Source organism: Carassius carassius, chromosome 17, assembly GCF_963082965.1.
Source record: "Carassius carassius chromosome 17, fCarCar2.1, whole genome shotgun sequence".
Lineage (NCBI taxonomy): Eukaryota > Metazoa > Chordata > Actinopteri > Cypriniformes > Cyprinidae > Carassius > Carassius carassius.
The window spans coordinates 5,710,191-5,737,215 of NC_081771.1; the positions used below are offsets into that span (position 1 = coordinate 5,710,191).

Genomic DNA, 27,025 nt, shown 5'->3' on the forward strand with positions numbered 1-27,025 from the left:
TTAATTTTTGTAATATCGGCCTCTACCAAATGGTTGAGATGTCACTTAATGGTAAAAGAAAATCTAAATAAAATAGTTTTGTATATTGAATCTTTATTTATTGAAGTATGCCATACAATATTTCAGGTTTTCATTTTAACAAAGGAAATTATATGTTTTCTTGTTTTTTTAAACAATAAACAAAAATAAATAACAGAAATAACTCAAAACCAAACATTCTTTCTGCATTCTAAAACTAAAAAATAGCTAAAGATAGTAATATAACTGCATTTTATGCTTTTATGATTCAAGAAACACATCGTCAAGTGTGGTAGTGCAACAGGATTTTATTTATTTATTTTTGTAGATAAATGAGCATTTCTTTGTAAACCAGCAATGCTGTGCAGTGTAAGTTTTGAGCCGGAGTATCCTCTGGCTCCTTCAAGGAAACTGTTTTTAGAGTGTTTTTGCCTTTTCTTCTTTTCTAACATGGAAGCTTAGTAAAGGATGTGCTTGTTGAGCACAGCAAATTGCCCAGTGTTCATTTAACTCCACAAGTGTACATTTTACACTTCTCTGGTGTATATATAGGTCTCACCAGCCTGGTGTTTAAGTAACACTTTCAAAAGTGTTGAATATATACCCCTCGACAGTGTTCATTGCTTTACACCAAAAGTGTACAATATACTCTAGTGTACACTGTGTATTACTCTCTGCAAGAGTGTATTATACACCGGTTCAAAAGGATATTTTTTTAAACTGACGGAGTAAAATACCTACCACATGGGTTTATTCTACAATTGTACAAAGATTAATTGTGCTATTAGCCGTCTGGAATTAAGAACACTTCTAAATTTATTTTTTTTATTGTATTTATATACAGATCACACAAACCCTTCAAACCCATTGGATTTATTTTCTCAAATTCAATAGGCCACAAAGAAATGCAACTCATGTTGTTTTTAAAAACACAATTAGTACAGCATGCATAAAAAAAAATGGTGTGACACAGCATTAAAAGAACAAATCATTTAAATTTGAATTTCAGTCATTAGTGCAATTCATATTACTGCTGTTTAAGTGCTAATGACTTGGTAATGTTTTTGCAATTTATTTACACTTTAAAATAACACAAGCGATACTTTGCCTCATAGTGCATCCCTCAAACATGAACAAGCGGGCCTGTCTTCCTGATGCATCGGGGATAGTGGATCATGAAGTGAAGCTTGGGAATAAGATTTCTTGGATGGAGTTCTTTGAACAGCGTGTGGTGTTCACAGATCAAATGTTTCAGATGAACAGTCATTCCATTCGAGATGACTGGAGAAAACACTATTATCTGCAGAAGCAGATTTTGAATGAGGCAAAATGTCTGGATGGCATTGAGACCCAACCCATTCCCAGCTTAGTTTTCAGAAATATTAAAATATCAATACATTGAAAAGTACAAAGGCTGAGAGAGGACTTAGTCATGCAGGGGATGAGCCGTCATCCGCAGCAATGTAGTGGTCATGGATGTTACTCTTCGAAGTGCCAACTGTTAAAATGTATGGCTGTGTTGTCTGTATTGATCCAAGGACTTCTACAAAACTGCAAGAGGACTGAAAACAGAAAACAACAAAAAACATTCTCATTTAAATTAATGTACACCTACACATTAACAAACATTCTAGGCATGACATGCAGTTCTACATAACATTAAAGCCCTATTCGGACGGGATCAGTTTTACAGGGGTAGATGGAGTAATGTAACTTTACCACAGGACGTCTGTAATATTGATGTCCTATTCGGACTGGATTAGAAAGTCTCAGTAAAACAGTCAGAAGTGGGAGGGGTAACACGATTACGCAGCGCAGTCACCTCCCTCGTCGTCACGTGGACATTACGTTGCTTCCTGATTTCAAGATTAAGTTTGACTATATATATATATATATATATATATATATATATATATATATATATATATATATATATATATATATATATATATATATATAACACACACACACGTATCTTATACATTATATAATAATAATAATAGATATATATATATATTATATAATATTAATAAAGATATATAAACAAAGATTTGGGTCCAGTTAAACGATTTATTAATGCAATTCATTACATTCTGATGATTGGATTCTGTTGGTAATTGGAAATTAACTTAATACAAAAAGAAGTTCCGTGCTTCTGAGAACTGCTTGTGACCTTTTCTTTAATGGTCTGTGTCATCGTATGCAGGATAAACTTGAGGTTTGCCATTGATTTGTTCCACCGCCTAGAAAGCAAGTGAATGCTTCTTCAAGCGCTTCCATATTTAAAAAAACGCGCAAAATTACAGGAAATGACGAAATACTACCGTGTATATTTTCAGATGGTCCATTCGCACGGGACTAGTATTACCTGAGGTAATTTCTCCGGACCTTTTTACAGAAGGTAAAAGTCGCCGTAATCTTTACTGACATTGTCCATAATGATTACTGACATGGAGCATTCGGACGGGACTAAAATCACCGAGAAGCTCTGATAAAAATTGCTTTACCCCACGTCCCCATGTTAAACTAATCCCATCCGAATAGGGCTTAAGAGTAAGCATACCTTGTGAAATCTTACTACGCGATCCAAAGCTTCACGCACACTAATCTTGACAAACTTATTTCTGCTAGAACGTGGTGGCAGGAGATAGACCAGCAATAACAGGGAAGACATATCAAAGTCCCAGTCTAAATTCAAAAAAGAAAACGCTAACCATAACAAATCTATATAATCATATACCAATATACATAAGCTATTTTATACACGCATAAAATTATTATCCTTGCTCTTGACAAAAAAAAATGCTGAATCTGATCTGGGGCAGTTTATTTTTTAGTAACCTAAATTACCCACGCGTAAGAGGTGACAAAAAAAATTATGAATAAAAGTTTTTTGTTTAAAAGCAGTGTTTCTGCTTTTACATTATATTTGTTCTGTCATATTATATTCATAAAATAAAATATTTGTGAGCATCAAAGTGTGAAAAGACCTAAAGAAAAGATTTGTTATTAACAATGAAATGCATATAAACCATATTACAATTATTAGCCAGATAACACAATTCAGGAGCACTTACCATCCTTGATTACAGAATCGTAAGACGATCCAGTAAGCTTTATGTACTTTCTGTGATGTTGGTACTGCACTTTAAACAGCATACTGTCGATTTTTAGCTTCAAAACAAAAAGTAACAAGTTTTAAAAAAAGCATTCCTATATTAAACTAGGCATATAAATTAAAAAAAGAACACAGTCTTTGTATCAGAAACTAACTGGTGATTAAAGGGATAGTTCACTCTCAAATTAAATTTTGATATGTTTTAGCTTACCTCAAGGACATCCAAGATGTAGGTTTCTCTGTTTCCTCAGTATTTCCCATTTTGATATTTTTAGGTCCAACCGTTCTTGTCTGTGACTCATATAATGGAGGTCTATGGTCACCACCTCAAAGAGCATGCACAGAGGAGTCAAAATTAAACAATTCCCCATCGTAAGTACACATTGATGACCTAATACAAGAAACGAGCGGTTTGTGTAAGAAAACGAACAGTATTTATATCTTTTTTACCTTTTGTACACAACCACGTCCAACTGATCTGAGTTCGCGAGTGCTTCCTGATGTGACGTGCGTGCGCGCTCTTGCTTTAGTCTGCGCAAGCGCGGAAAGCCCCGGATGTGATGTCTCGCGCATGCACATCACTCATTGTTTACCACACGCTACGCTTTCAATCTGCACTGTCTGAAATATAATGCAGTAATTGTAATAAATTAATGTTTATAATGCACCCTATAATCGTTGCGTTTATAATAAAAATACAACACATTACTCACTCTATTGACAGCGTGCCATTGGGTCCCTCTGGCATTGGACGTCGCCTCCAGTTTATACGTGGCAAACTAAACACAACGTGCAAAACGCTGCGTCTCAACAGCGGAGAAAAATCAGGATCTTCAGTCAGGCAGGTGTGTGATGCGATACTGTTAATGTCCTCGTCGTCATCTTGTTGTTCCATTCGTGACAACATATGCTCTCCACTTCTGTTGGCATCTCACAACACTTGCTACTAAAACACCACAAATTTTGAAGAGATCTCTGTCTCTGAGGCTTGAAGACGTGCTGCTGCAGCGGATCGCTCCTGAGTACTTGGTCTGTGTATTCTGGTTCAAATAAATATGGTTGTGAAAAAAATTCAACGTTGTCTATGGATATATTGAAATCGTCTTCCATTGCAATTTCCTGTACGTCTAAATATGTTTAGATCTTCACAGTGAAAGGTAATACTTCCAAAATCTGTGTAAACCATAGGCAGTAAGTGTAAACAATGAGTGATGTACACGCGCGAGAGATCACTTCCGGTGCTTTCCGCGCTTGGGCAGACTAAAGCCAGAGCGCGCGCGCACGTCACATTGGGGTGCACTCGCGAACTCAGATCAGTTGGACGTGGTTGTGTACAAGAGGTAAAAACGATATAAATACTGTTCGTTTTCTTACTCAATCCGCTCGTTTCGTGTCTTAGGTCATCAATGTGTACTTATGATGGGGAATTGTTTAATTTTGACTCCTCTGTGCATGCTCTTTGAGGTGGTGACCATAGACATCCATTATGTGAGTCACAGACAAGAACGGTTGGACCTAAAAATATCAAAATGGGAAATACTGAGGAAACAGAGAAACCTACATACGGTTCTCGTTTCTTCCAAATGACCAACACGATGACTGAAATGTCCCGTATGTAAAATAAGCACCGAACCAGTGTAGATCTTCGCGCCCAAATTTCTATCAAATTGAATTAATCCGATCAAAAAAAATAAAGCCATATATGTGTACAATAAATGACGCAGTTGTGATGTTTTGGAATTTCTGATTTCACTAAAACTATAACTTAACAAGATAACGTACAGCCTGCCAGTCTATTAATGTGACTCACTAAAGCTAGTTTATGTTCCGTCTCATGGAAACAGAACGTATTAAAATAAACTCTGTATATCAATTAAATGTATGTAGTTGTATTAAAACAAAAGGTTAAGAGTGAAGATTCTAAATCTTACCTTTTGTGTTTTGCTTTCAATCGCACGATTCCACCGAAAGAGCCGCCATTTTTCCAAACAGGGTAGATTGTCAAATGCGGACTGCATTGTCTCAATTACTTCAAGTTCCCTTATGTACAATTAACACTGGACAGGTGTTTGGAATTGCAACACCAAAATATTGCACCACTTGGGGGCACAATGTCACACAAGCTGGTGTTTATTACAGTAAATGTACACTTTTATTTGAACACTGTAACAACCATAAGGCTTTACACTGAAATTTTAACACCACCGAATTTGCTGTGAGGGAGCATCATCTTCATCCAGGGACTCAAAAGGACTGTCACCAGCTACCTCTTCTCGGACGGGGTGATAATCCAGATCCTTCTATGTCAGTGGATCTCTAACCTCGCAATAAAGTTCCCCCAGCAATGCATGTTTTGTATGTCTCCCTATATCTGACACACATCAACTTCAGGTCTTGCAGTCTCCACTAATGAGGTGATGAGTTGAATCAGGTGTAATAGATGAGGGAGACATACAAAATGTGCAGGTCTGTGGGTACTCCAGGACAGATTTGAGAACTTTATTGGGTCATCAACATAACTGAGATCAGCATCAGAGTCCTTGGGGGTTTAAATTTTTAGTGATGTTAGTACATCACCATTTGTCATTTAATAAGTAATTGCCTCTGATAATTATGATTTCCACACATTAATTCTATGAATTCATTACATTTACATCAAAAAATATCTAAAACTGGCAAAAATGAAATTCTCATTATATTAAGGAAAAAATAACAAGAGCTGTGTCATATTCATAGCTATAAATGATCAGTTTATATTTCTCAGCATATTGTACATTCTGACTGCAGAAATGGATGATCTGAAAACATTTGGTCGAGCAGGCAGTTAAAGGGTTGACTTCGGTTTTAACTTTATTCATGCAAAGCTATTGGACGGTTTTGGAAAGCTTGAAATACACTGCAAGAGTCATGTGGGCAATATTTAGAACCCAGTTCATTTTAGTCCCAAATTTAATGTTTATATCTCTGATTGGTGGTGTTCTAGAAGAAACGCCCTTTCATTTCATAGAAAAAATGCAGATCACATGTTCTGCTGAATATCTGCTTTCGTGTTCTATGAAAAAGTGAAATGATTGCCTCCCACGCAGAGGTTCCTTTTGGTTTTGAAAAATGAATATCCCGCTGACTGTGTTAGTAAATCCATTGAACTGCTGACCTGTGGACATTAGAAATGAAGCAGCGGTTTACTTGGTTTCCCGATCTGAGAAATCGCCTCGGCACTTGGCCACACCGAGAGTGAAACTGATTTACTCCTGCTGCTCAGACAATCCCTGAGGACCAGCAGGATGTAGAGCAGAACGGCAGAGCAAAAAAAACATCAAAATGGTTTGTACCGTGAAAAATGTGAGATGTTTGCAATTATAGTTGAGAAGAGAGCTTCTCTATGGAACCTCATGTGTGTCCACATCCTATTTCATCCCAAAACCAGAAGGAAACCTTTTTTTTTATTAATTTGTATTATTTATATTTTTATATGTAGGCTTTTATATTTTCATACATGGATGTTTTTTTTATTTAAAAGATTAAACATATTAATGGCATATGATTATATATTTTTTGCACGCACTTTAATATTAGGAGGTTAAGCTCGTTGTTATTACGGTCTTGCAAAAATTAAATGTCTCACCCATACACATTTGTAATATTGAAATGAAAATAATTTTCAATGCATGGTAAAATATGACCGTGATGCATATTTACAAACTTTACCATTTCAAATTGTGTGTATGCTATATACTTCTACAGCATTACTTTATACGATGATCCAATATGAGAAGGTATGTTTTTTTCTGTAACAGTAATGAGAATTGTTGAGAATTCTGCTTAATTGTCATTTAAAGTAATAATGCCACAGAGCAGGGCTTTGTTTGTGGTGAAATATGACCTGTATTTTTTGACAGATGCACCAATGAAGACGATGTTTGTTTTAATCACAGCTAGCTCTCGTCATCTGGTGGCTCAGGCTTTGGCCAAAACATCTTCATAGAAGGAATAATAAATTGGTCTGGATTCTCTTCTTCTCATCATGCCGTCATAGTGAGCCTTATCATGCCTCCCTTGTTCAAGATGCCCCCCTCCCCAGCTTTGGGGTTCATAAATAAACCAGCAGTAGACTGGAAACGGCAGTTTCTGAGCTCTATGTCAGACCAGTGATATACAGGTCTAGGTCTTTAGAAAAGGCTACACTTATTTCTTCACACTATAATTGAGTGTTATTACCACACAACAGGAAGATGGATCTTGCAACAGTGACATGCTATTCATCTTGCTGTGAAAAATCACAGACATGGAAGCAGTTTGTGTTTTGTGTTATATCAAAACTAAAAGAATATGTCTGGGTTTGAGGCAAAATTCAAGCAAAATAAGAAGGTTTGCTATTAAAGCAGTTATTTAAACATTGAACATTGCTTATTATTACTGACCTTTTTACCAGTTATAATAGCTGAACTTTGGCTTTTATTCATTGCACTTACATAAATGTAGTGAAAACGAATGAGATGAAATTTTATGATTAAATCAGAATATTAAACCACTGAAACTAGAACATCACTAGAACATGCCTGTCAGCTTCTAGGATGATTATGACATGCTCCATGAATACCTCTGCAGAGCATATACAAATCTGTTTTCTTTATCCCTACATGTGATTTTTTTTTTTTTTTTTTTTGCCGCATGGATGCAGAATCTGTTTGACGTATGTTCCAGTCTGATGATTTTATAGTTCTTGCTGTCACATTCAGTGTTAACTTAGTGGCCCAAATCAAGAGCCTACCCACAATTCTCTGAGGCTATACTGTAAAAAATAATTGTATTTTCAAAAATGAAAAAATGCTGCTTTGGTTACTGCGGAGTTTCCTTACTGTGGGAAAACTGTAATAAAACACTATTTACTATCACATAACAGCACTATTCATTTAATTTTACAGTATATAGTACAGTATATTTGCTTAATTTTATGTGGTTTAATTATGTGAGAGCACATCCTGCTCTGGTAAATCTGGTACGTATCAGTTTCAAATGACTTCAGCAGGCTGTAATATATTCCTAGAATCATATGTATGCTTTTATGATTTTATGGCTTTTTGTCATTTTTACAGCTTGATAACCCTGGTCACCATCCATTTTCATTGTAAAGAAAGCATTCTGCTGAGTGCTCTGCAGAGGAAAGCAAGTCAAACGGAGATGCATGTGTCTTTGAGAAAGATAGAGAGAACAGTTGCTTGATTTTGTAGCTGTTGGGTGCAAATATTTTTTTGTAGAATATTTTACCCACATACTTTATATACACATACATACTCCTACTCCCTTTTTTTCAGACCACCAGGTGTCACATTAATCAGTATGTGTACAATCAGGCATAATCATTTCAATCAGACATCCCAGTGTTTATGCCGTTTGTTTACTCTGTTTGTTTACACTGATCACACTATATGCTGCTCATCTCACATAAATGCAATTTAAAATCAGTCTCTGTTTGCCAACAGTCTTGAGTTGCACTGTCACATAGGCTACTCTTGCCAATGATGATTTTTTTGTCACCTTAAAAGTACTGAAATATGAAAGTATAGACTGAACACAAACATGGAAAGATACAGTATGAATGTTTTCACTCTTAAATACATTTTCATGCACCAATGGATTGCCAAGGCTGACCAGAAAAATTATTTATTTGATCATAATGATGGTTTTGCTGTTTTATTAACTTTAAGACAACAGTGTTTTTTATTACAATGATTTGACCATGCTCAAGGGACTTTTAGGTGCAACAGTATGCCTTAAGCATGGTAAAATCACAGTACAGCACAGCTTCCCATAGCTTATTCCTTAAAAAACATTATCCAAGCAGCTTGAAATGGTTAATGGTTCAGAAAGATATAGTGTTACATTTCCACTCTGATGACTGTTAAGTACTGACAAATGGCAGTGGTGTCCTGTTGTGCTCTGTGCCAGCTTGAGAACTCCCAAGAGAGCGCTTTATACTGCAAGGTTAGCATAACCGCTCATGCTTGTAGCTTTACTTTATTTTTTTCTTTTGACACTTTTTCAGTATTGTAAACAGATTTTTATCAGTTGGTTTAAAGAAAGAACCCCCCGTTAGTTTCAGACTTAACAGACCGACTGGTTCGGTTCACGTTTTCTGGCTCAAATATGAAAAACGTGTGAAATGCATTTGTTCGCTGTGTCACAATGGTCCCATTGCAAACCGCCAAAAGCGGACAGATGCCTAGCCATCTGAAAGTTTCAGAAATCAAACCCTCAAGTCATTCTCGCCCCATTTGGAGTGTGTTTGGTAAGATGGATGGAAACACTACCCATATGTCATTGTATTAGAACAGAAGTCAGCGTTGGAGCAAGATGTTGAAAGTGTTAAAAACAACAACATATTTTTCTAAAAAATTATTGCGATACTGTACAGGTATGGATCATATAAGGATCACATTTAGCCTATATTTTAGAGAAAATGTGCTTGTTGGAGATGAGAAATGCTGATAACTCTGCCAGGCTCTGTTTCTGCCAGAGCAACACTGGCATTACTTTGGCCATTTGGTGACACGACATTGCAGGCCAGGGGCCGATGTGCCAACACAATCATGACAAGATGCTCACTACATTCTTTAACTCTTTATTTCCCTCTTGTCTCCAAGAGGGGGTTTTTCTTATCAATGCCATCAAAGAACAATTTTGTTACCCCAAGGAACCATTTAGTAGATTTGAAACATTTAAAGGGTTAGTTCACCCGATAACTAAAGAAAGAAAATTCGTCCATCTTCTACTCTCCCTCGAAGCATCCTCGGTGTATGTGACTTTCTTCTTTTAGAATAATCCAATCGAAGTTATATAAAAAATTGTCCTTGCTCTTCCAAGCCTTTCAGTTGGGGTAAGCGGGGGTAAACAGAAGACGTCAAATAAAGTGCGCGCATCTGTAATAAAACGTCCCTCACACAGCTCCGGGGGGTGAATTAAGGCCCCCTGTAATGAATCCATGCGTTTTTGTAAGATAAATATCCAGATTTCAAACCTAATAAACACTTTTTCCCCCCTCATTTCTGCTGACTGTTGGGAACCAGAAGATGTGCAGGCGAAAGATGAAAGACATATACGTCACGCTCACGCGTGCCTCTGGGAAGTGTAGGAGAAAAGGAAATAAAGTTTCCGTACTTTAGCAAAGGAACACCAGTGTCCTCTTGGCTTATTTTGAAATCCTTCGATGTTTTTCTTTACAAATCCTCATTTGTGTTTCTAATTCATGACCAGCATTTTGTTTTGTTCTCTCTCCACGCTTATTACTAACCACGCAGCGGTGACGAACTATAACATCCACCTGCATGTCTTCCGGTTCCCCACAGTCGACGGAAGTAAGAAAAAAAGTGTTTATTATGTTTGAAATATGGATATTTATCTTACAAAAATGCACAGATTCACTACAGAAGGACTTTATTCACCCCCTGGAGCCATGTGAGGGACGTTTTATTACAGATACGCACACTGTATTTCACGTCTTCTAAACAGTTGACAACAAACACCCGCTTACCCCACTGAAAGGCTTGGAATTTTTAATATAACTTCGATTGGATTATTCTGAAAAGTCACATACACCTGGGATGCTTTGAGGGTGAGTAGAAGATGGACACATTTTTATTCTTGGGTGAACTAACCCTTTAAAGAACCTTTTTCCACTATTAGATTTTTTTTGTTGAATGGAAAGATTCCACGAAAGTAAACAGTTCCTTCATGAAATTATTTTTAAGAATGTAGAAATGTCAGATTGTCCTTCTTAGACAGTAATAGATTATATAGAGAGCATAATATGCTTGTATATTTATTTATTTCTACTTTCTAATAAATTGAGAAAACAAATGCTCAGATTTGCCAAGAGTTCTCAGTTTTGCTTTTTTTTAAGGATCAACTTTGTCTCTAAAGTTGCCTAGGTTAATTAAAAAACTATTGTTAACATACAAATTGTTCTAGGAAAGAAGTTGATGAGAAATATTCAACTTCATTTTGAAATCTCTGACTTTTCTGAGCACACTTTGAGACTGAAAAGAAAAAACGGAGAAGCAGAAGAGACACACAAGCCCTCATTAACTTTTAGAAATTCCTTGGTGTCTAGAAGAAACAGTTCAAATACAGAAGAGATCATATTTGTGATTGTTCTTTTTGGCAGGAAAGTCTGCAAACAAAAGTGAAAGATTTCAATATGAATTAAAATAATTCTTCCAAGACCAAACGATCGGAGCTATGCTATTAGATAAATTGCCTCCATTTCTAAAGAAACATCTGCATATTTAAATGAAATCTTTATTTCATTTAAGTCTTCGAAATAGGATGGTCCTAGAGATAAAAATCTTGAGCTTTCTATTTGAAATGCATTAATGCGGACAGGTTCAGTTAGGTTGCATAGAAAGTACTCCATGATGGCATTCCTGTTCAGTTGAAGAGGGTCTGTAACGATATCAACCTTCATATTCATCCGGAAGAAGGAGGCGGGAACCGGCGGACAATCAAAAACATTTTAATAACAAAATAAACACAACACAGCGCACCAGCCCCTCACGGACGACTGGTGCGCATAAAATAAAAACCAAAACACAACTAAAAGCCCAGGCCTGGGCCTCTCTCGTCCTTCACTGTCGTCGCTCCAGTTTTATATCCTTCCATCTCCTCCATGGGCCTCGAGACCGGTGGGACGAACAGGTGTAGTTCATCTCCAATCACTCCCCCGGCCTCGCTCCCATGTCCCTCGGCCCCGCCCCACTCGTCACATACCCCCATCGCCCCTCGCAGGCCGGGGGGTACTCCCGAGACTGCGCTCTACTCCCCCCCCCCCCCCTCCCTCCGGGGGGGCCGCTCCCGGGGACTTGCGGGAACCTGGGGGTAGGACAGGCGAGGCGAGAGAAAAGGAGATGGAAGGAGGAGCGACAGAGACGAGAGAGGGGAGAGAGGAAAAAAAAGAAAAAAAAAAAATTCCGGTTCCCAGACGCACTGCTGCTCGGCCCTCCACCAGCTGGGCGATCTCCTCCGCGGTGCCTGGCGGTGGCGCTGGACGGCCCTCGGCGGACGGCACGACACTCCTCCGCCGCCCGGTGGACGGCGACGGCTCCTCCGGTTTTGGGCAGCCGGCAGGAGTCCCCCGTTCCCTGCTCCTCCCCGTTCCGGCGGATGGCAGCAGGCTCCGGCCACCTGGCGAACGGCGCCGACTCCTCCGCTCCCTCACGGACGGCAGCCGTCTCTCCACATCGTGGGCGGCCGGTAGCGAGCTCGCCCGTCCCCGGCAACTCGCTCCAGCCCACCGCCTCGAGCGTCCATGGCGGCACACTCCTCGCCAGCTCGTTGGCACCGCGGATTCACCACAGCGGCGAGGGATCTTCAGCAGCGCGTCCCTCCTTCTCCCGGGCTTCGGCACCACTGTAACGATATCAACCTTCATATTCATCCGGAAGAAGGAGGCGGGAACCGGCGGACAATCAAAAACATTTTAATAACAAAATAAACACAACACAGCGCACCAGCCCCTCACGGACGACTGGTGCGCATAAAATAAAAACCAAAACACAACTAAAAGCCCAGGCCTGGGCCTCTCTCGTCCTTCACTGTCGTCGCTCCAGTTTTATATCCTTCCATCTCCTCCATGGGCCTCGAGACCGGTGGGACGAACAGGTGTAGTTCATCTCCAATCACTCCCCCGGCCTCGCTCCCATGTCCCTCGGCCCCGCCCCACTCGTCACAGGGTCATTGTCTGAGGGCAGGCCGAGTCTCATTTACTGCAGATTTCACCCAGACACACAAATGCAGACAGCATTTCACTCTTACTCTGTGAGACACATTCTTTGTGACACATTCTTATCTCTCTTTTCCTCTCGCTCGCTCGACTCTGATGTCTCAAGCAGCTTCGGTCTGCCGGCAGAGCTCTCTCCTCTGGAGGTCAGACACGCAGTGGGGGGAGAGATCGGTCAGAAACGGTGCCGAAGGCTTTGAAGATCACACTGAAGAACAGATCTAAGGCGGAGCGCACCGAGAACAGACAAGCTGTGGCCATATACGAATGTGCAAATTCCCAAAATGTGGAGGAACTTCACATGAATTATGCAATCCACACTGTCACCGACTCTGTCTGCTTTGAAGAATGAACTAGATTTCTAGAGGACTGAACTCACCATTGCTTTCCTAAAGTGTTCTGAGCTTTTTAGAGCGCTGTTGTTTCATTGTTTGAGTGTTATTAGTGATTTGACTCGCTGCTATAATATTCTAGTGTCTCTTAATGTCTAGTTGTGTTTCCAGACTGAGGTCTGAGAGCAGTGTGATCAACTAATTAAAAAATTAAAATAAATTGCAACAAAATACATTAGACAAAAAGGCTTGGATGAAATGTTGCCTTGGCAACTAAATAAATTTACTAAAACTCAAACTGAAATCTAAAAATAAAATATATAAATAATATTAAAATAACCTTCAGTTTGTGGAATTATTTAATAAAGAATTATTTATTCACAAAATACATTTTAGTTATGAAAAAAAGTATTCATGCAGTGTTTTTGCAGCAAAACTATTTTGATTTAAGATGTAAATGCTCCTCTTCATTGCTATTTACAGTATACAATCAAACCAAAATGTATTCAGACACCTTCGATGTTTCAATGCTGTTAAATAATTAGATAATAGAAATTTAGGTCAACCAGTTACCAAGCAATGCTTAATTTTGTTCAGACTGTGCTGTAAAATGGTCATATTAGCAATTAATGGAAAAACACTTAAGCAAAACATGGTCAGGTCAAAGTGTCTGAATAATTTTTGGTCCCAAATTTAGATCCGTTTTACTGGCAGTCCACTGTATGAAGAATTTATGGGTATTAGGGATGCGTGGTATAACGGTACAGCAAAAATACCGGTATATGTTATATTTTAAATGGTACAATATCATAATTTTGCTCAATTCGGTATTTGATGCGCTGCAGTTTGCTCTACCCAAACAGACGCTGGTCACTTAAAACCGGCAAAATGAAAAACGTAAAGCTACAGACGTGAATGCCCCACTATGCAAACGCTGTTTGAAATCATGTGTAGCAACGGGAGGCAACACTTCAAATCTGTCTAAGCATTTGTCTCTAGCTAATCCTGTAATGGTGGAAATTATGATTCTTTCTAGAGATTCGTTCACCAAAATGATTCGTTCAGAATCGTTCATTGATTCGTTCAAAAGAGTCTATTATGTGTTATGTCTTAAGTCAACGAACGTATTCACTTGTTACAAAAACTGATTTGGCTTTATAAAAATGTGTGCATCGCATTCAATTTATAAAGTCTAATTAAGTTGTTCAGATGAACAAAGCACAAGGTTTTCTTACCCAATTAGCATTTTAATTGTTTGGTCAGACAGTTTGTATATTATATATTCACATTCATAAATCGGGGATTAAACGTGGAGTTCTGTATGCTAAAATATCAAAACAAGTGTATGTGCACAGTACTTGTAACTGCGCTTTGCATTTTGCGAGATTGACATGCTAAATGGCAGACTAACCCAGTTTACTCTCATTCATTTCGTTCACGAACGAGATAAGCTATATCAGTTCATTTCATTTACGAACGACGTATCCGTTCATTCAACTCATTCACGAACGACATGTGTGCCAGTTCAGTCATTCATTCACGAACAAGATGTACTAAATCATTCAACTCGTTCACGAACGACATGGGTATCAGTTCAGTCATTTCATTCACGAACGATAAGAGCTCTAGATCTCGTTCATATGAAACTAGTTAATTGAAGGGCGTATTCGTTCACTGCATTCAACAAATCACATGCCCTGTCACATCTCATAGTCGAAGGCTATTGGCTCGAGGTTGAGTAACTCTTTGACAGGATGAAATGGTTGTTACCCGGTTCACTGAGCTGTGCATGCGCTGCTAATAGCGCCGCGCTGTTGTGGAGGGAGGAACTTCAGTGAACGAGAAATATGAGTCAGTGGATTGCGTGAACGAGAACGATTCGTTCACCTAAAAGATTAGTTCAAAAAGAACGATTCGTTCACGAACGACACATCACTATCATCCTGACTTATTCAATGAGTTCAGAGATTGACAGATGAGATGAGACAGACAGACAGATGAGTCCATCATTCAGCTGATTTAATTTAAACTTTTATTCACAAAACTGATCAGCGCACATAGCCTACTTATAAGATAATGTAAACACGAAAGCTCAAATGTGCTTGCATGACACGCTAGAACCAATGAATGAATTTTAGGTCTCATATTTTTTGCACTTTTAAACATTAATATATTAATTGAATTTGAATGAATAAGGAGATTAGTAATATCAATTTTACAATTAGTGATATTAAAATAAATGGCATATTACTATTACTGCCGCTATGGCAACCTCTAGAGGAATCAGTCGAGAGAGAGAGCGTAATAGTAATATGAATATCACTAATTGTAGGAGCCATTTTGGGGATGGTAAAGGTTTTGTCCACTGGGTGGTGCTGTGGCTATGTTTAATTAGAGCACCTGAGGAACAAGTGTGTGTGTTGGTATTTGGGAAGCAGTTTTTGAGTGCACTGCAGAGTAACTTGCAAGGTGGATTCTAGTTGTATGTGGTCCATAAGGTATGGCTTTGTGTGTACATGTGAACAAGGAGAGGCCACAAGAAGTTTGAGATCATGTTTAATGGAGCTCAAGTAATAAAGAAAGACATTTGTTATGCATCTACATCCGTCTGCATGGTGTAAAGCCAGTACACTAATATCAATGTTAGAATAACACTTTACAATTAAGCTACATTTGTAAACATTAATTGGGTAACCTGTTCTAACAGTATTATAATATTTATTAATCTAGATGAATCAGTAATTATTATTTAAATATATTCAATTCAATTCAAGTTCATTTGTATAGCGCTTTTTACAATACAAATCGTTACAAAGCAACTTTACAGAAAATTATGTTTCTACAATATTTAGTAGTAGCTAGTAGTTTGTGCACGTTTGACAGGATTTTAGAAAAATAAAAATAATAATAATAATACAAGACGTAGTCAGCTAGATGATGAGCTATCAATATTATTAATTAATAGTAATTATATGATGCAGTCACACATGTAGCAATAATTGTTAGTTCTGTTTGTTGATTCAAGGTTAGGATCATCTGGGGTCCTCTGAGGGTCAGCATCATCTCTTCTCAGGTGTTCTGGATCCAGACTGGAGCTTGTGTAAATCCTAGTTACCACGGGATGTAAATCCTGTGGCAAAACATAGAAACAAAATAGAGACATCATTAGCATAGCTGCTGATCCAACAAAGTAAAATTAGTTTAACCCAAGCTAAAGAATAAAAATGCAGATGCAACTACACTCACAATTTAAGAGATACATTATTCGAATGCTTGGTGAAAGAGATGCGTTTTTAATCTAGATTTAAACGGAGAGAGTGTGTCTGAACCCCGAACATTATCAGGAAGGCTATTCCAGAGTTTGGGAGCCAAATGTGAAAAAGCTCTACCTCCTTTAGTGGACTTTGCTATCCTAGGAACTACCAAAAGTCCAGCGTTTTGTGACCTTAGGGTGCGTGATGGGTTGTAGCATGGTAGAAGGCTAGTTAGGTACGCAGGAGCTAAACCATTTAGGGCCTTATAGGTAAGTAATGATAATTTGTAACTGATACGGAACTTAATAGGTAGCCAGTGCAGAGACTGTAAAATTGGGGTAATATGATCATATTTTCTTGACCTGGTAAGGACTCTAGCTGCTGCATTTTGGACTACCTGTAGCTTGTTTATTGACGAAGCAGGACAACCACCTAGAAGTGCATTACAATAGTCCAGTCTAGAGGTCATGAAAGCATGAACTAGCTTTTCTGCATCAGAAACAGATAACATGTTTCGTAGCTTGGCAATGTTTCTAAGATGGAAGAATGCAGTTTTTGTAACATTGGAAATATGATTTTCAAAAGACAAATTGCTGTCCAATATAACACCCAGATTTCTGACTGTAGAGGAAGTAACAGTACATCCGTCTAGTTGCAGATTGTAATCTACAAGATTCTGTGTGGTGTTTTTTGGTCCAATAATTAATATCTCTGTTTTATCCGAATTTAATTGGAGAAAATTATTTGTCATCCAATCTTTTACATTTTTAACACACTCTGTTAGCTTAGATAATTGGGAAGTTTCATCTGGTCTCGTTGAGATATATAGCTGAGTATCATCAGCATAACAGTGGAAGCTAATTCCGTATTTTCTAATAATATTACCAAGGGGCAACATGTATATTGAAAATAGAAGGGGACCTAGGACGGATCCTTGTGGCACTCCATATTTTACTGATGATAAATGAGATGACACCCCATTTAAGTAAACAAAATGGTAGCGATCGGACAGGTAGGATCTAAACCATCTTAGAGCCTGCCCTTGAATACCTGTATAGTTTTGTAATCGATCTATGAGTATGTCATGATCTATGGTGACGAACGCAGTACTAAGATCAAGTAAGACTAGAAATGAGATGCAGCCTTGAGCTGACGCAAGAAGCAGGTCATTTGTAATTTTAACAAGTGCAGTTTCTGTGCTATGGTGGGGCCTAAAACCTGACTGAAATTCTTCATACAGATCATTTTTATGCAGGAAGGTGCTCAATTGAGCAGACACAACTTTTTCTAAAATTTTAGAAATAAATGGAAGATTTGAAATAGGCCTATAATTTGCCAGTACACTAGGATCTAGTTTTGGTTTCTTAATAAGAGGCTTGATAACCGCCAGCTTGAATGGTTTTGGGACGTGACCTAAAGATAACGACGAGTTAATGATATTGAGAAGCGGTTCTTCGGCTACAGGTAACAGCTCTTTTAGTAATTTAGGGGGTACAGGATCTAATAAACATGTTGTTGGTTTAGATACAGTGATAAGTTTATTTAGCTCTTCCTGTCCTATATTTGTAAAGCACTGCAGTTTATCTTTGGGTGCGATGGATGAAACTGAAGTGTTAGACGCTGTAGAATCTACATTCGCTATTGTATTTCTAATGTTATCTATTTTATCAGTGAAGAAATTCATAAAGTCATTACTATTTAACGTTGGTGGAATATTTGAATCAGGTGGCGTCTGGTAATTTGTTAATTTAGCCACTGTGCTAAATAAAAACCTTGGATTGTTTTGGTTATTTTCAATGAGTTTGTGGATATGCTCTGCCCTAGCAGTTTTTAGAGCCTGTCTATAGCTGGACATACTGTTTTTCCATGCAATTTTAAAAACTTCCAAGTTAGTTTTTCTCCATTTGCGTTCAAGACTACGAGTTACTTTCTTGAGAGAGTGAGTATTACTGTTATACCATGGCACAGTACGTTTTTCTCTAACCTTTTTCAATTTGATGGGGGCAACAGCTTCTAATGTATTAGAGAAAATAGTGCCCATGTTGTCAGTAATTTCGTCTAATTCTATTATATTTTTGGGTACAAATAGCAGTTGAGATAGATCAGGCAGGTTATTTGCAAATCTTTCTTTGGTGGCTGGAACAATAGTTCTGCCCAGGCGGTAACGCTGAGACATATAGTTAATATCAGTTATACGCAGCATGCACGATACAAGGAAATGGTCTGTAATATCATCACTTTGGGGTACAATATCTATAGCAGTAAGATCGATTCCATGCGATATAATTAGATCTAGTGTATGATTAAAACGATGAGTGGGCCCGGTGACATTTTGCTTGACTCCAAAGGAGTTTATTAGGTCAGTAAACTCAAGTCCTAATGTATAATTTGCATTATCAACGTGAATATTAAAATCTCCCATGATTAGCGCCTTATCAACTGTAACTAGAAGGTCTGAGAGGAAATCTGCAAATTCTTTTAGGAATTCTGTATACGGCCCTGGTGGTCTATACACAGTAGCCAGAGCAAGAGATACATTAGATTTCTTTTGCATGTCTGACAGTGTAACATTTAGCAGAAGTATTTCAAAAGAGTTAAACCTGTATCCTGTTTTCTGGGTAACATTGAGAATATCACTATATATTGTTGCAACACCTCCGCCACGACCAGTCTGACGGGGCTCATGCTTATAACAGTAGTTTGGTGGAGTAGACTCATTTAGACCAAAATAATCATTTGGTTTTAGCCAGGTTTCAGTCAAGCAGAGTACATCAAAACTATTTTCTGTGATCATTTCATTTACAATAACTGCTTTGGGTGTGAGTGATCTAATATTTATGAGCCCAAACTTTAAAAATTGTTTTTGTTCATTTATTTTACATTTTTCTGGTTTAATTACGATAAGATTTTTTCTAGATCCTACATTATATTTTGACCTCACTATTCGCGGGAACAGACACAGTCTTAATAGTTTTTACAGCGCAAGTACTTTTATCATTTAAGCGGGTGGAACAAAACTCATCATAATAGTTATTAGAGAATTGTCTTACTAGTCACATGGAGCGAAGTGTCCTGGAGATGTTGTCAGAGAGCAGCTCCGCTCCGATTCTGCTGGGGTGTAATCCATCAGCGCGAAACAGCCTAGGATGCTCCCAGAAAAGATTCCAGTTATTAACAAATAGCAGTTTCTGTTCTTTACACCATGACAACAACCATTCATTTAAAGCAAAAAGTCTACTGAACCTTTCGTGTCCTCGTCGATACGTGGGCAGTGGTCCTGACACGACTATCGTCGCCGCGGGCGTCGTGCTGCGAACCGTCTCGATCAGGCTCCTGAAGTCCCTCTTCAGCGTCTCCTTCTGCCGCAGCGTGGTGTCGTTAACCCCGGCGTGAAGCACGACCGCTCTGGGGCTCTCGTCGGCCTTCAGGATCGCGGGTATCTGCGCAGAAACATCGAGAACACGAGCACCAGGCAAACAATGAGTGTGCACTTTACCTTCGGCTAACGTAGCACTTACGTGTCGGACGATGGAGTCTCCGATGATCACAGCGTCGCGTCCTGTCTCGCGGAGGGGAGCGAAGCGGTTCCGGATGGAGATGTCGAAGGCAGGAGGGGGAGAAGTCGTCGCCCGGGACCCGGCTCGCGTCCTCCGCTGTGGATGCACCCAGGGTCCGTGGTGTCCCGGCGTCGCAGTGAAGGACATCTGGGAAGATCGCGTCCTGGGTGCACCGGGCCTGTGCAGAGAAACACACGGAGTAGACGTGGTGGGACTGTTAGCAGATCGCTGTATACTTACCCCGGACTTGTGAGCGTCAGCCAGGGATGATTCCAGCACGGCTCTCCGCTCTCTCAGCTGGGCCTGCCTCACCTCCAGGTCGCGAATCTGCTTTCCCACGGCCTCGAGCTCGAGCTGCACAGAGTGGAGACATTCATCCGCCATTAAAGCAAGTAACAGTGAGTACAGCAGTGGTAATGTGTGTGAATAGAGTATTAGCAATGTAAGCGCAGTTAGCTGCAACCACGCCGCTGATGCTAACGGGCTAAAAGCTAATAGCGGACCCCGGGAGATCAAAATAAAACTAGTGATAGCGAGGCGCTCTGATTGTTTTTGTTGTATAATACAATAGAGGATATATTCACACGTTATATAAACGGAAACGATGATGTATAAAATTGATTTTTGAGTTAAAAATAGTCAATGAAAAGAATATAGTGACGGAGCTCAAACGCAGTACAGCCGCCAACAACAAACAAACAGGAAGTGACTAATACTAAATAAATATACTAATACTAGTTTAGCATTTTAACATTACTTTATGGAATGCATTAAACTAATTTGAACCCAAACACAAACCAAACAATAAGCATTAGTTTTCCTGTCCAAAAATCTGCAGTTGTCAAAGGATCTGTCAAAAAAATAAAAATAAGGATGTGACGATATGAACACTTTTTTTTTTTTTGGCAAAATCAAAATTGAACCTATGTTCCCTCTAGGTTTTTTTGGTTTGTTACATTGATACGTTTTAGTTTTTTTGCACCATGTGATAAGACTGACAAGATATGAAGATATTAAACTATTTTAATCGTTTCAAAATTTAACCTACTGTATGTTCCCTGGTAGGTTTTTTTGTGTGTGAACATTTTGATTTATACATTTGGTGCAGCAGAGTTTCAAGCAGGGTTTTTATTTTTAATAAAAATTGTTTCAATTCATTTAACTTTTGAGGCTGGTTATTGGTCACCTGTAGTATCGATACCGAGGTATTAGATAATGGTATCGTACCGAAGCCAAAATTGTGGTATCGAGCCATCCCTAATGGGTATGTCACGGTTTATTTTGCTATCCTCACTTATATAAATTAACTATAGTGTCCTGCACCCGCTAGTAAAAATATATAAAAATTTATATCTGGTGTCTGATTCATTTTTGGTTTGATTGTATATGTTTTAACATGTTACTAGAGTTTCTTTGCTCATGCATCCTTTAGCTTGCATACTGATGTTTACTTTTTATTTTCTGTAAAGCTGCTATAGAACGATAAATTCATGTTTCATATTAATTTTAAATGCATTTAAAAATGCTCTTTATAATTCTTTGAAAAAAAAAGTTTAATCCGTTTAAATATTTTTAAATATATTTTTCATTTAAAACTTTAATAAATAAGCTGAAGTATTGTCTATTGTTGTGTTAAAAGCTTTGCAGGAAGAGGAAGAGATGTCAGAAGCTTGCTCAGATGGAGGTTATTTGATTGGACTCCCAGCCTGAGGTAGTCCTGTTTCTCCTGTAAGCGCTTTGTGAAAACTTGTGTACTGGGCTCTTCTTCCCAGCAGACTGCAGATGTAAACTGATTCTGTAGAGAACACATGCTGTTGTCGTTCACACCACACTTGGTAAATAACATGCGTTCTCAGAAAAGAAACGTGGACTGCAGTGTATTCACATGTGGTTGTCTGCTTGTGTGTCTACATGTGCCCTCCAATGCTCGCCGCTATCAAAGTGCTGGAAGATACAATAGACGGCATTGTATCTCGCAGCAGACAGCGACACGTGTTGCCAGGTAACCACATCTGACATTGAGCTGAAGGTACACGGTCATAAAACCTCTTTTATTAACTCTGCCCAGGAGACGGTGCTTTATCCTAAAAGTGTGATCACCTTTTTTGGCAAAGTTTTGTCAATAGTGTAGCATTACATGAATCACCTTTCACAAAGATTGACTTTTAAACCATGCAACTTTCTGCTGGTTGACATGGTGAGTTTGTGTGACCAACTTTAACACAAGCAACTTTTTGGTCCTGTTGACAAGACATTGTCCCCAAAATGTAAGATCAATGGTAAATGTGGCTACACCTTAAGAGTATCATAACCATATGTGCTTTGTACTTTGGTGTGACCATCTTATATAAATTACAAACTTATTCTTTCTTCCGTGGAATACAAAAATATATATTTAGCCGATTGTTGAGGCTACTCTTCAAATATGCAGCTTGCTGGAAATTTTGGCATTTCAGTCACATACACGCTATTTAAGCTGTATATTAAACATTCAATATGCATCAAATTGTTATTTATATATTAGGGCTGCACAATTAATCAAATTTCAAAACTCGATTACGATTAAGGATGCCACGATTACAAAAATAAATAAACAATTTCAAATGCCCACTTGCATTATTCTGGGTGCTTAAGAGGTGTTTGCAGCGCGGAGTTTAACAAACGCAAACACACTGTATAAATGACATTTTGTCTAACTGATAGTCGTTGTCACACAGTTATGTTAAACGCCAAACCTGTCAAAAGCGGAACAAGACCGCAGTACTCGTTTGAACTGTGCATCACATGGACCTTTCATCCGCTCGCCTCAAAAGAAAACAGTGTAGAGCCAGTTTAGAGCGCATACGTTTATTACAGTGACCAGTTGTGATCACGCACTAAACAACGCTGTGAAATCCAGTAAGAAGCACTCGAGTTCAGCACAGAGTTCTCCAGTACAAATCATGTCTCTTTAATTTAAAGTAGTTAAAAAGCCAAATAAATCAGCTGTTATTCTCATCAACACTGATGCAGAAAACAGCATAAACAGTGCAACAACAACGATCCAGTTAGAAGACGTTTCGATCCATAAATCACCCACATTTACCATAGTTTTACTGTAGTAACGGTAACAATGATCATGCTTCTGCTACTCTGAATTCAAGCTCCTGTTCTAATGTGCATTTCTATGAGACAAAACTTGTAATATTATTACGTTCAGTGCTACCAAATCAGGTGCTGGTGCCACTGCTCTCGAATGTTAGTATGGAGCCCTGATAATATAAATTGTACTGTAAAATGTTACTGTAATTTGAAATTTCGTCTATTTAATTGTAAATGAAATGTATAGCTTAGGTAAACCATTTAAATTTATTTTGTTTCTTATAATTTTAGTATAACATTATTACACCATGCCTAATTTTATAAGAAGTTTAAAGAAGAAACCAAACCAATATATAGTTGAGCTCTGAGGCTCGATGCTATAGAAAAGCAATTAAAGTTCAGGAAGAGAGTTTTCAGCCTATTTTTATATATATATTTTATATATAAATATGGCATCCAGCTTCAAACAATTGCATAAATTGGTTCAAAATAATTATTAATAATCGCAATTACAATTTCAAGGGAATAATCGACAATTATGATTTTAGTCATAATTGTGCAGCCCTATTATAAATGTTAGTGTGCAAGACGTTCAAGATTCAATTCAAGATTCAGGGGTATTAAGAGTTTTCTAGTTTTAAACACAATTTTAGAGGCCATTTAGGTCCAAATCCACAAGGTTTGATTGTGCATGAGCATGCATGAGAATCAACTATAGACATAATGACTAATATGACTTCAGAATATAATGCACTAATGATATTTTTTCATGGTGCTTTGTCATCATTGTGTGAATCTTAGCTTGAGTAGGCTGGAGCATACAGCTTAAGAGTTTGATTGATTATTGTTTTTGTGGTACTGTAGTGTTGAATTATGGGATGTGCATTGGGAGTGTAGTACCACTTGGTGGCAGTGCTAATCCGAATCCTTTTCTGCTGCATTTCTGCTTTACGCTTTAAGCTTTTCAGGAACTTGCTGGCCTGGCCTAAATTCATTAACATAACATACTCCCTTTAATTGAACAGAAACCACTTCAGCACATAGACTTCGTTTAGACCTTATTGCAAGAAATACTGTCCAACTTTGAGTAATTTAAATCAGATGATGTATTTGATGTTAAAATGGAAAAGGGCATCTTTAATTTCCCTTAAATCAAATTTCTTTACTGTACTTGTCAGAGATTTATTCTGTTATTATTGAGCATTTTGTCTGAACATCTCAGCGTTCAGACGCCATGCAATTTGGCTTCTTAAAGGACACTGCTGCATTACTTTTTCTTGTAGCTGCTTTTGACTTTTTATCTGCTTTTAATAGTGTGTGTGTGACGGGCTGTTACAGACTAATTAATCTCCTGCTGCCCTTGCCATAATCGGCTGTTCACAAATTAACCAGAGAAAATAGTCCTGTTTCTACCTCCATGTGTCCCCACAGAGGACAAGCGAGAGAGAGAAAGAGGGAGCATGAGAAAGTCAGAATATACAGAGGATGTATATGAAGTTTTAATTTATTAGTTCTGGGGACAAGTGTGTTCATCATAAAGGTCCTATCCAGGAAAAATAGCATAAAAACTATATCTTCAGTGTGTTTTTTTCTGTCAACCAGTCACAGACATTTTGCTCGTTTTCAACTTTCCACCATCAAATATTATAAAATGATTATTATTAGCCTATTAATAATACAAAATAATGTATTGAAATATATTTTAAAGTAGTTTTTGGTATGTATACTGATGGCTCTCTGATGTGACGTCTCTTTAAAAATGAATGGTCACCTTCAGCATTAGCTGGAGAAGAAAAGCTCTAATGGCTTTTGTCTCAGACAGTCCGACCCCATGACACATTTCAAAGTGATTATAAAATATCCTGTGCCACAGACACTAGACGCCGTCCCCTCTCAGATCAGGACATCAACAGCTACCCTACCTAAAATAATCTCTTTTATTGAACTGACTTTGGATGTCCCCTTGTCACTTTTGTTTGTTTTTGACTTATGTTAAGGCTCTGACTTGAGGCTAGCTCATCTGGCACAGGGAATTGAGTAGTGATATGTATTTGAAATCTTTGGAGAAACTGATGTAACATCGCATCACTTGTGCACCCATGGATCCTCTGCAGTGAATGGGTGCCGTCAGAATGATAGTCCAAACAGATGATCAAAAACACCACAATAATCCACAAGGATTCCACACAACTCTAGTCCATCAATTAATGTCTTGTGAAGCGAAAAGCTGAGTGTTTGTAAGAAACAAAGCAAAAAATGTACTCGCACGGAGCTCTCCATCAGTTGATATCAGAGCGAATCGTGATGTTGCCATTGTGTTCATCCAGTAAACATCCATTTATCTGAGCCTGAGGTTACCAAAGGTTATATATGTTTGTCTTTATGAGATCTGCCTGAGAAAGTAGTATAGCTGGTTAGATTGGATTACGTTTTAAGCTAAACGTCTTTAAATTCTTTAAATTCTTTGTTTTCATTTGGACATTCATGTTAGTTGCTGACCTGTGTGTGTGTCTCAAAGTAAAGAAATCATCTGAAAGACAAGCACCTGCTCTTAGCTGTGGATCTTCTGTCTCAGGTAGTGAAAGGGAGGGAAGAAAGGAGGAATGGGAAGCAGAGAAGGAGGGACACAATCTCACACACTGAGAAAGAGGCACAGGACAAGTACCCAGCCCAGAGACGGAGACTTAGGAGAAGAGACTGCTAGAGTAGGAGGTTAAGAAGGAAAACAGAAGAATGTCTCACAGGAAGAGGAGCTTCACTTTTGGAGCGTATGGGGGGTAAGGCACACTAATGGGGATTTGTGAGGATAGAAGACTGTGACTTTGAATTCTCATGTTATTTTCTGTTGTAGTTAATGTTCACTGATTACTCTTGTATTTGGATGCAAAATATCTTTTGTAGGATGCAGATGTTATTCATTTTTCTTATGCATTAGACTTTTCATAGGTAATTTACCAAAAACTTGATTCATCGAACATGATGTCTTGTAAACAACATTCATACCACGATGCTGCTGAATGCTTGATTCTGATTGGTTGATGTACGTTTGAAGGTGTTGATTAATTTACTGCATGATTATGAAGTAGTTCCAGGTTTGTTGACCAAATTAGTCGTATATTACTTTGCCATGTACATTTCAACTAGTAAAAATGGTTTAGTGAGGTCAGTAGTTCTTTTCCAACTTTTCACAACTACTTGTAGATGTTTCAGAGTGAAAACCTGATAAACACATTATAGAGACTGACATGTATATGTGGTAAACATAAACATATAATGTATATATATATATATATATATATATATATATATATGGAATAATTAAACCTGGTCTACACACACACACACACACACACACACACACACATATATATATATATATATATATATATAAATATAAATAAATTTAACTGGTCTGGTTACACACATTTAAACTATAGAAAAGTTTAAATATATGTGTCATTTTAATATCAATTCAAGACTTTTGTAGAAAGTGTATAGTACAATTGGCAGACCAACTATTGACTATGGATTATTTTATATTAAAGTGTCTTTTATTCACACAAATAACTTCTCACGTCTGTTGTCTATGAATGTCTATTATACTTACACATTTTGTAATTTGACTCTGTTATGCTTGCTTGGTTAAAATGGTTCAGTTGAACTGCTGACTGTTTGACGATGGTGAGATAATGTCAGAGTTTGCTCAGATGTTTTTCTCTGACAAAAATGGCCTATGGAAACATGAGTCATAGTAATTTGTGACATTCATCTCACCCCTATTTCCTGAAACGTTGTATGTTTCTATGTAAAGTTTGAAGCACTTTTGTGTTGAAATGACAGATTATTGAAATAGATCAACCATAACGACATTGTGTATTGTGATACATCTG

General features: G+C 38.0%; 1 protein-coding gene across 5 annotated transcripts in view; it reads left to right on the forward strand.

The window, feature by feature from the left end:
• Positions 1 to 27,025, forward strand: part of LOC132160849 (rap1 GTPase-activating protein 1-like) — an 88,834-nt gene that overhangs the window by 21,883 nt on the left and 39,926 nt on the right. Inside the window, exon 2 of one of the 5 annotated variants that reach the window (XM_059570559.1) lies at positions 21,997 to 22,056. The exons of 2 other annotated variants lie outside the window; for them this stretch is intronic. Coding sequence is in view for 2 of the 3 variants with exons in the window: in XM_059570557.1 (XP_059426540.1) it covers positions 25,869 to 25,912 (44 nt within the window). In the remaining variant the exon portion in view is untranslated. Of the gene's footprint in view, positions 1 to 21,996; positions 22,057 to 25,712; positions 25,913 to 27,025 lie in introns of those variants that run through there. 2 more of the 5 variants (XM_059570557.1, XM_059570555.1) reach the window with 2 other exon arrangements.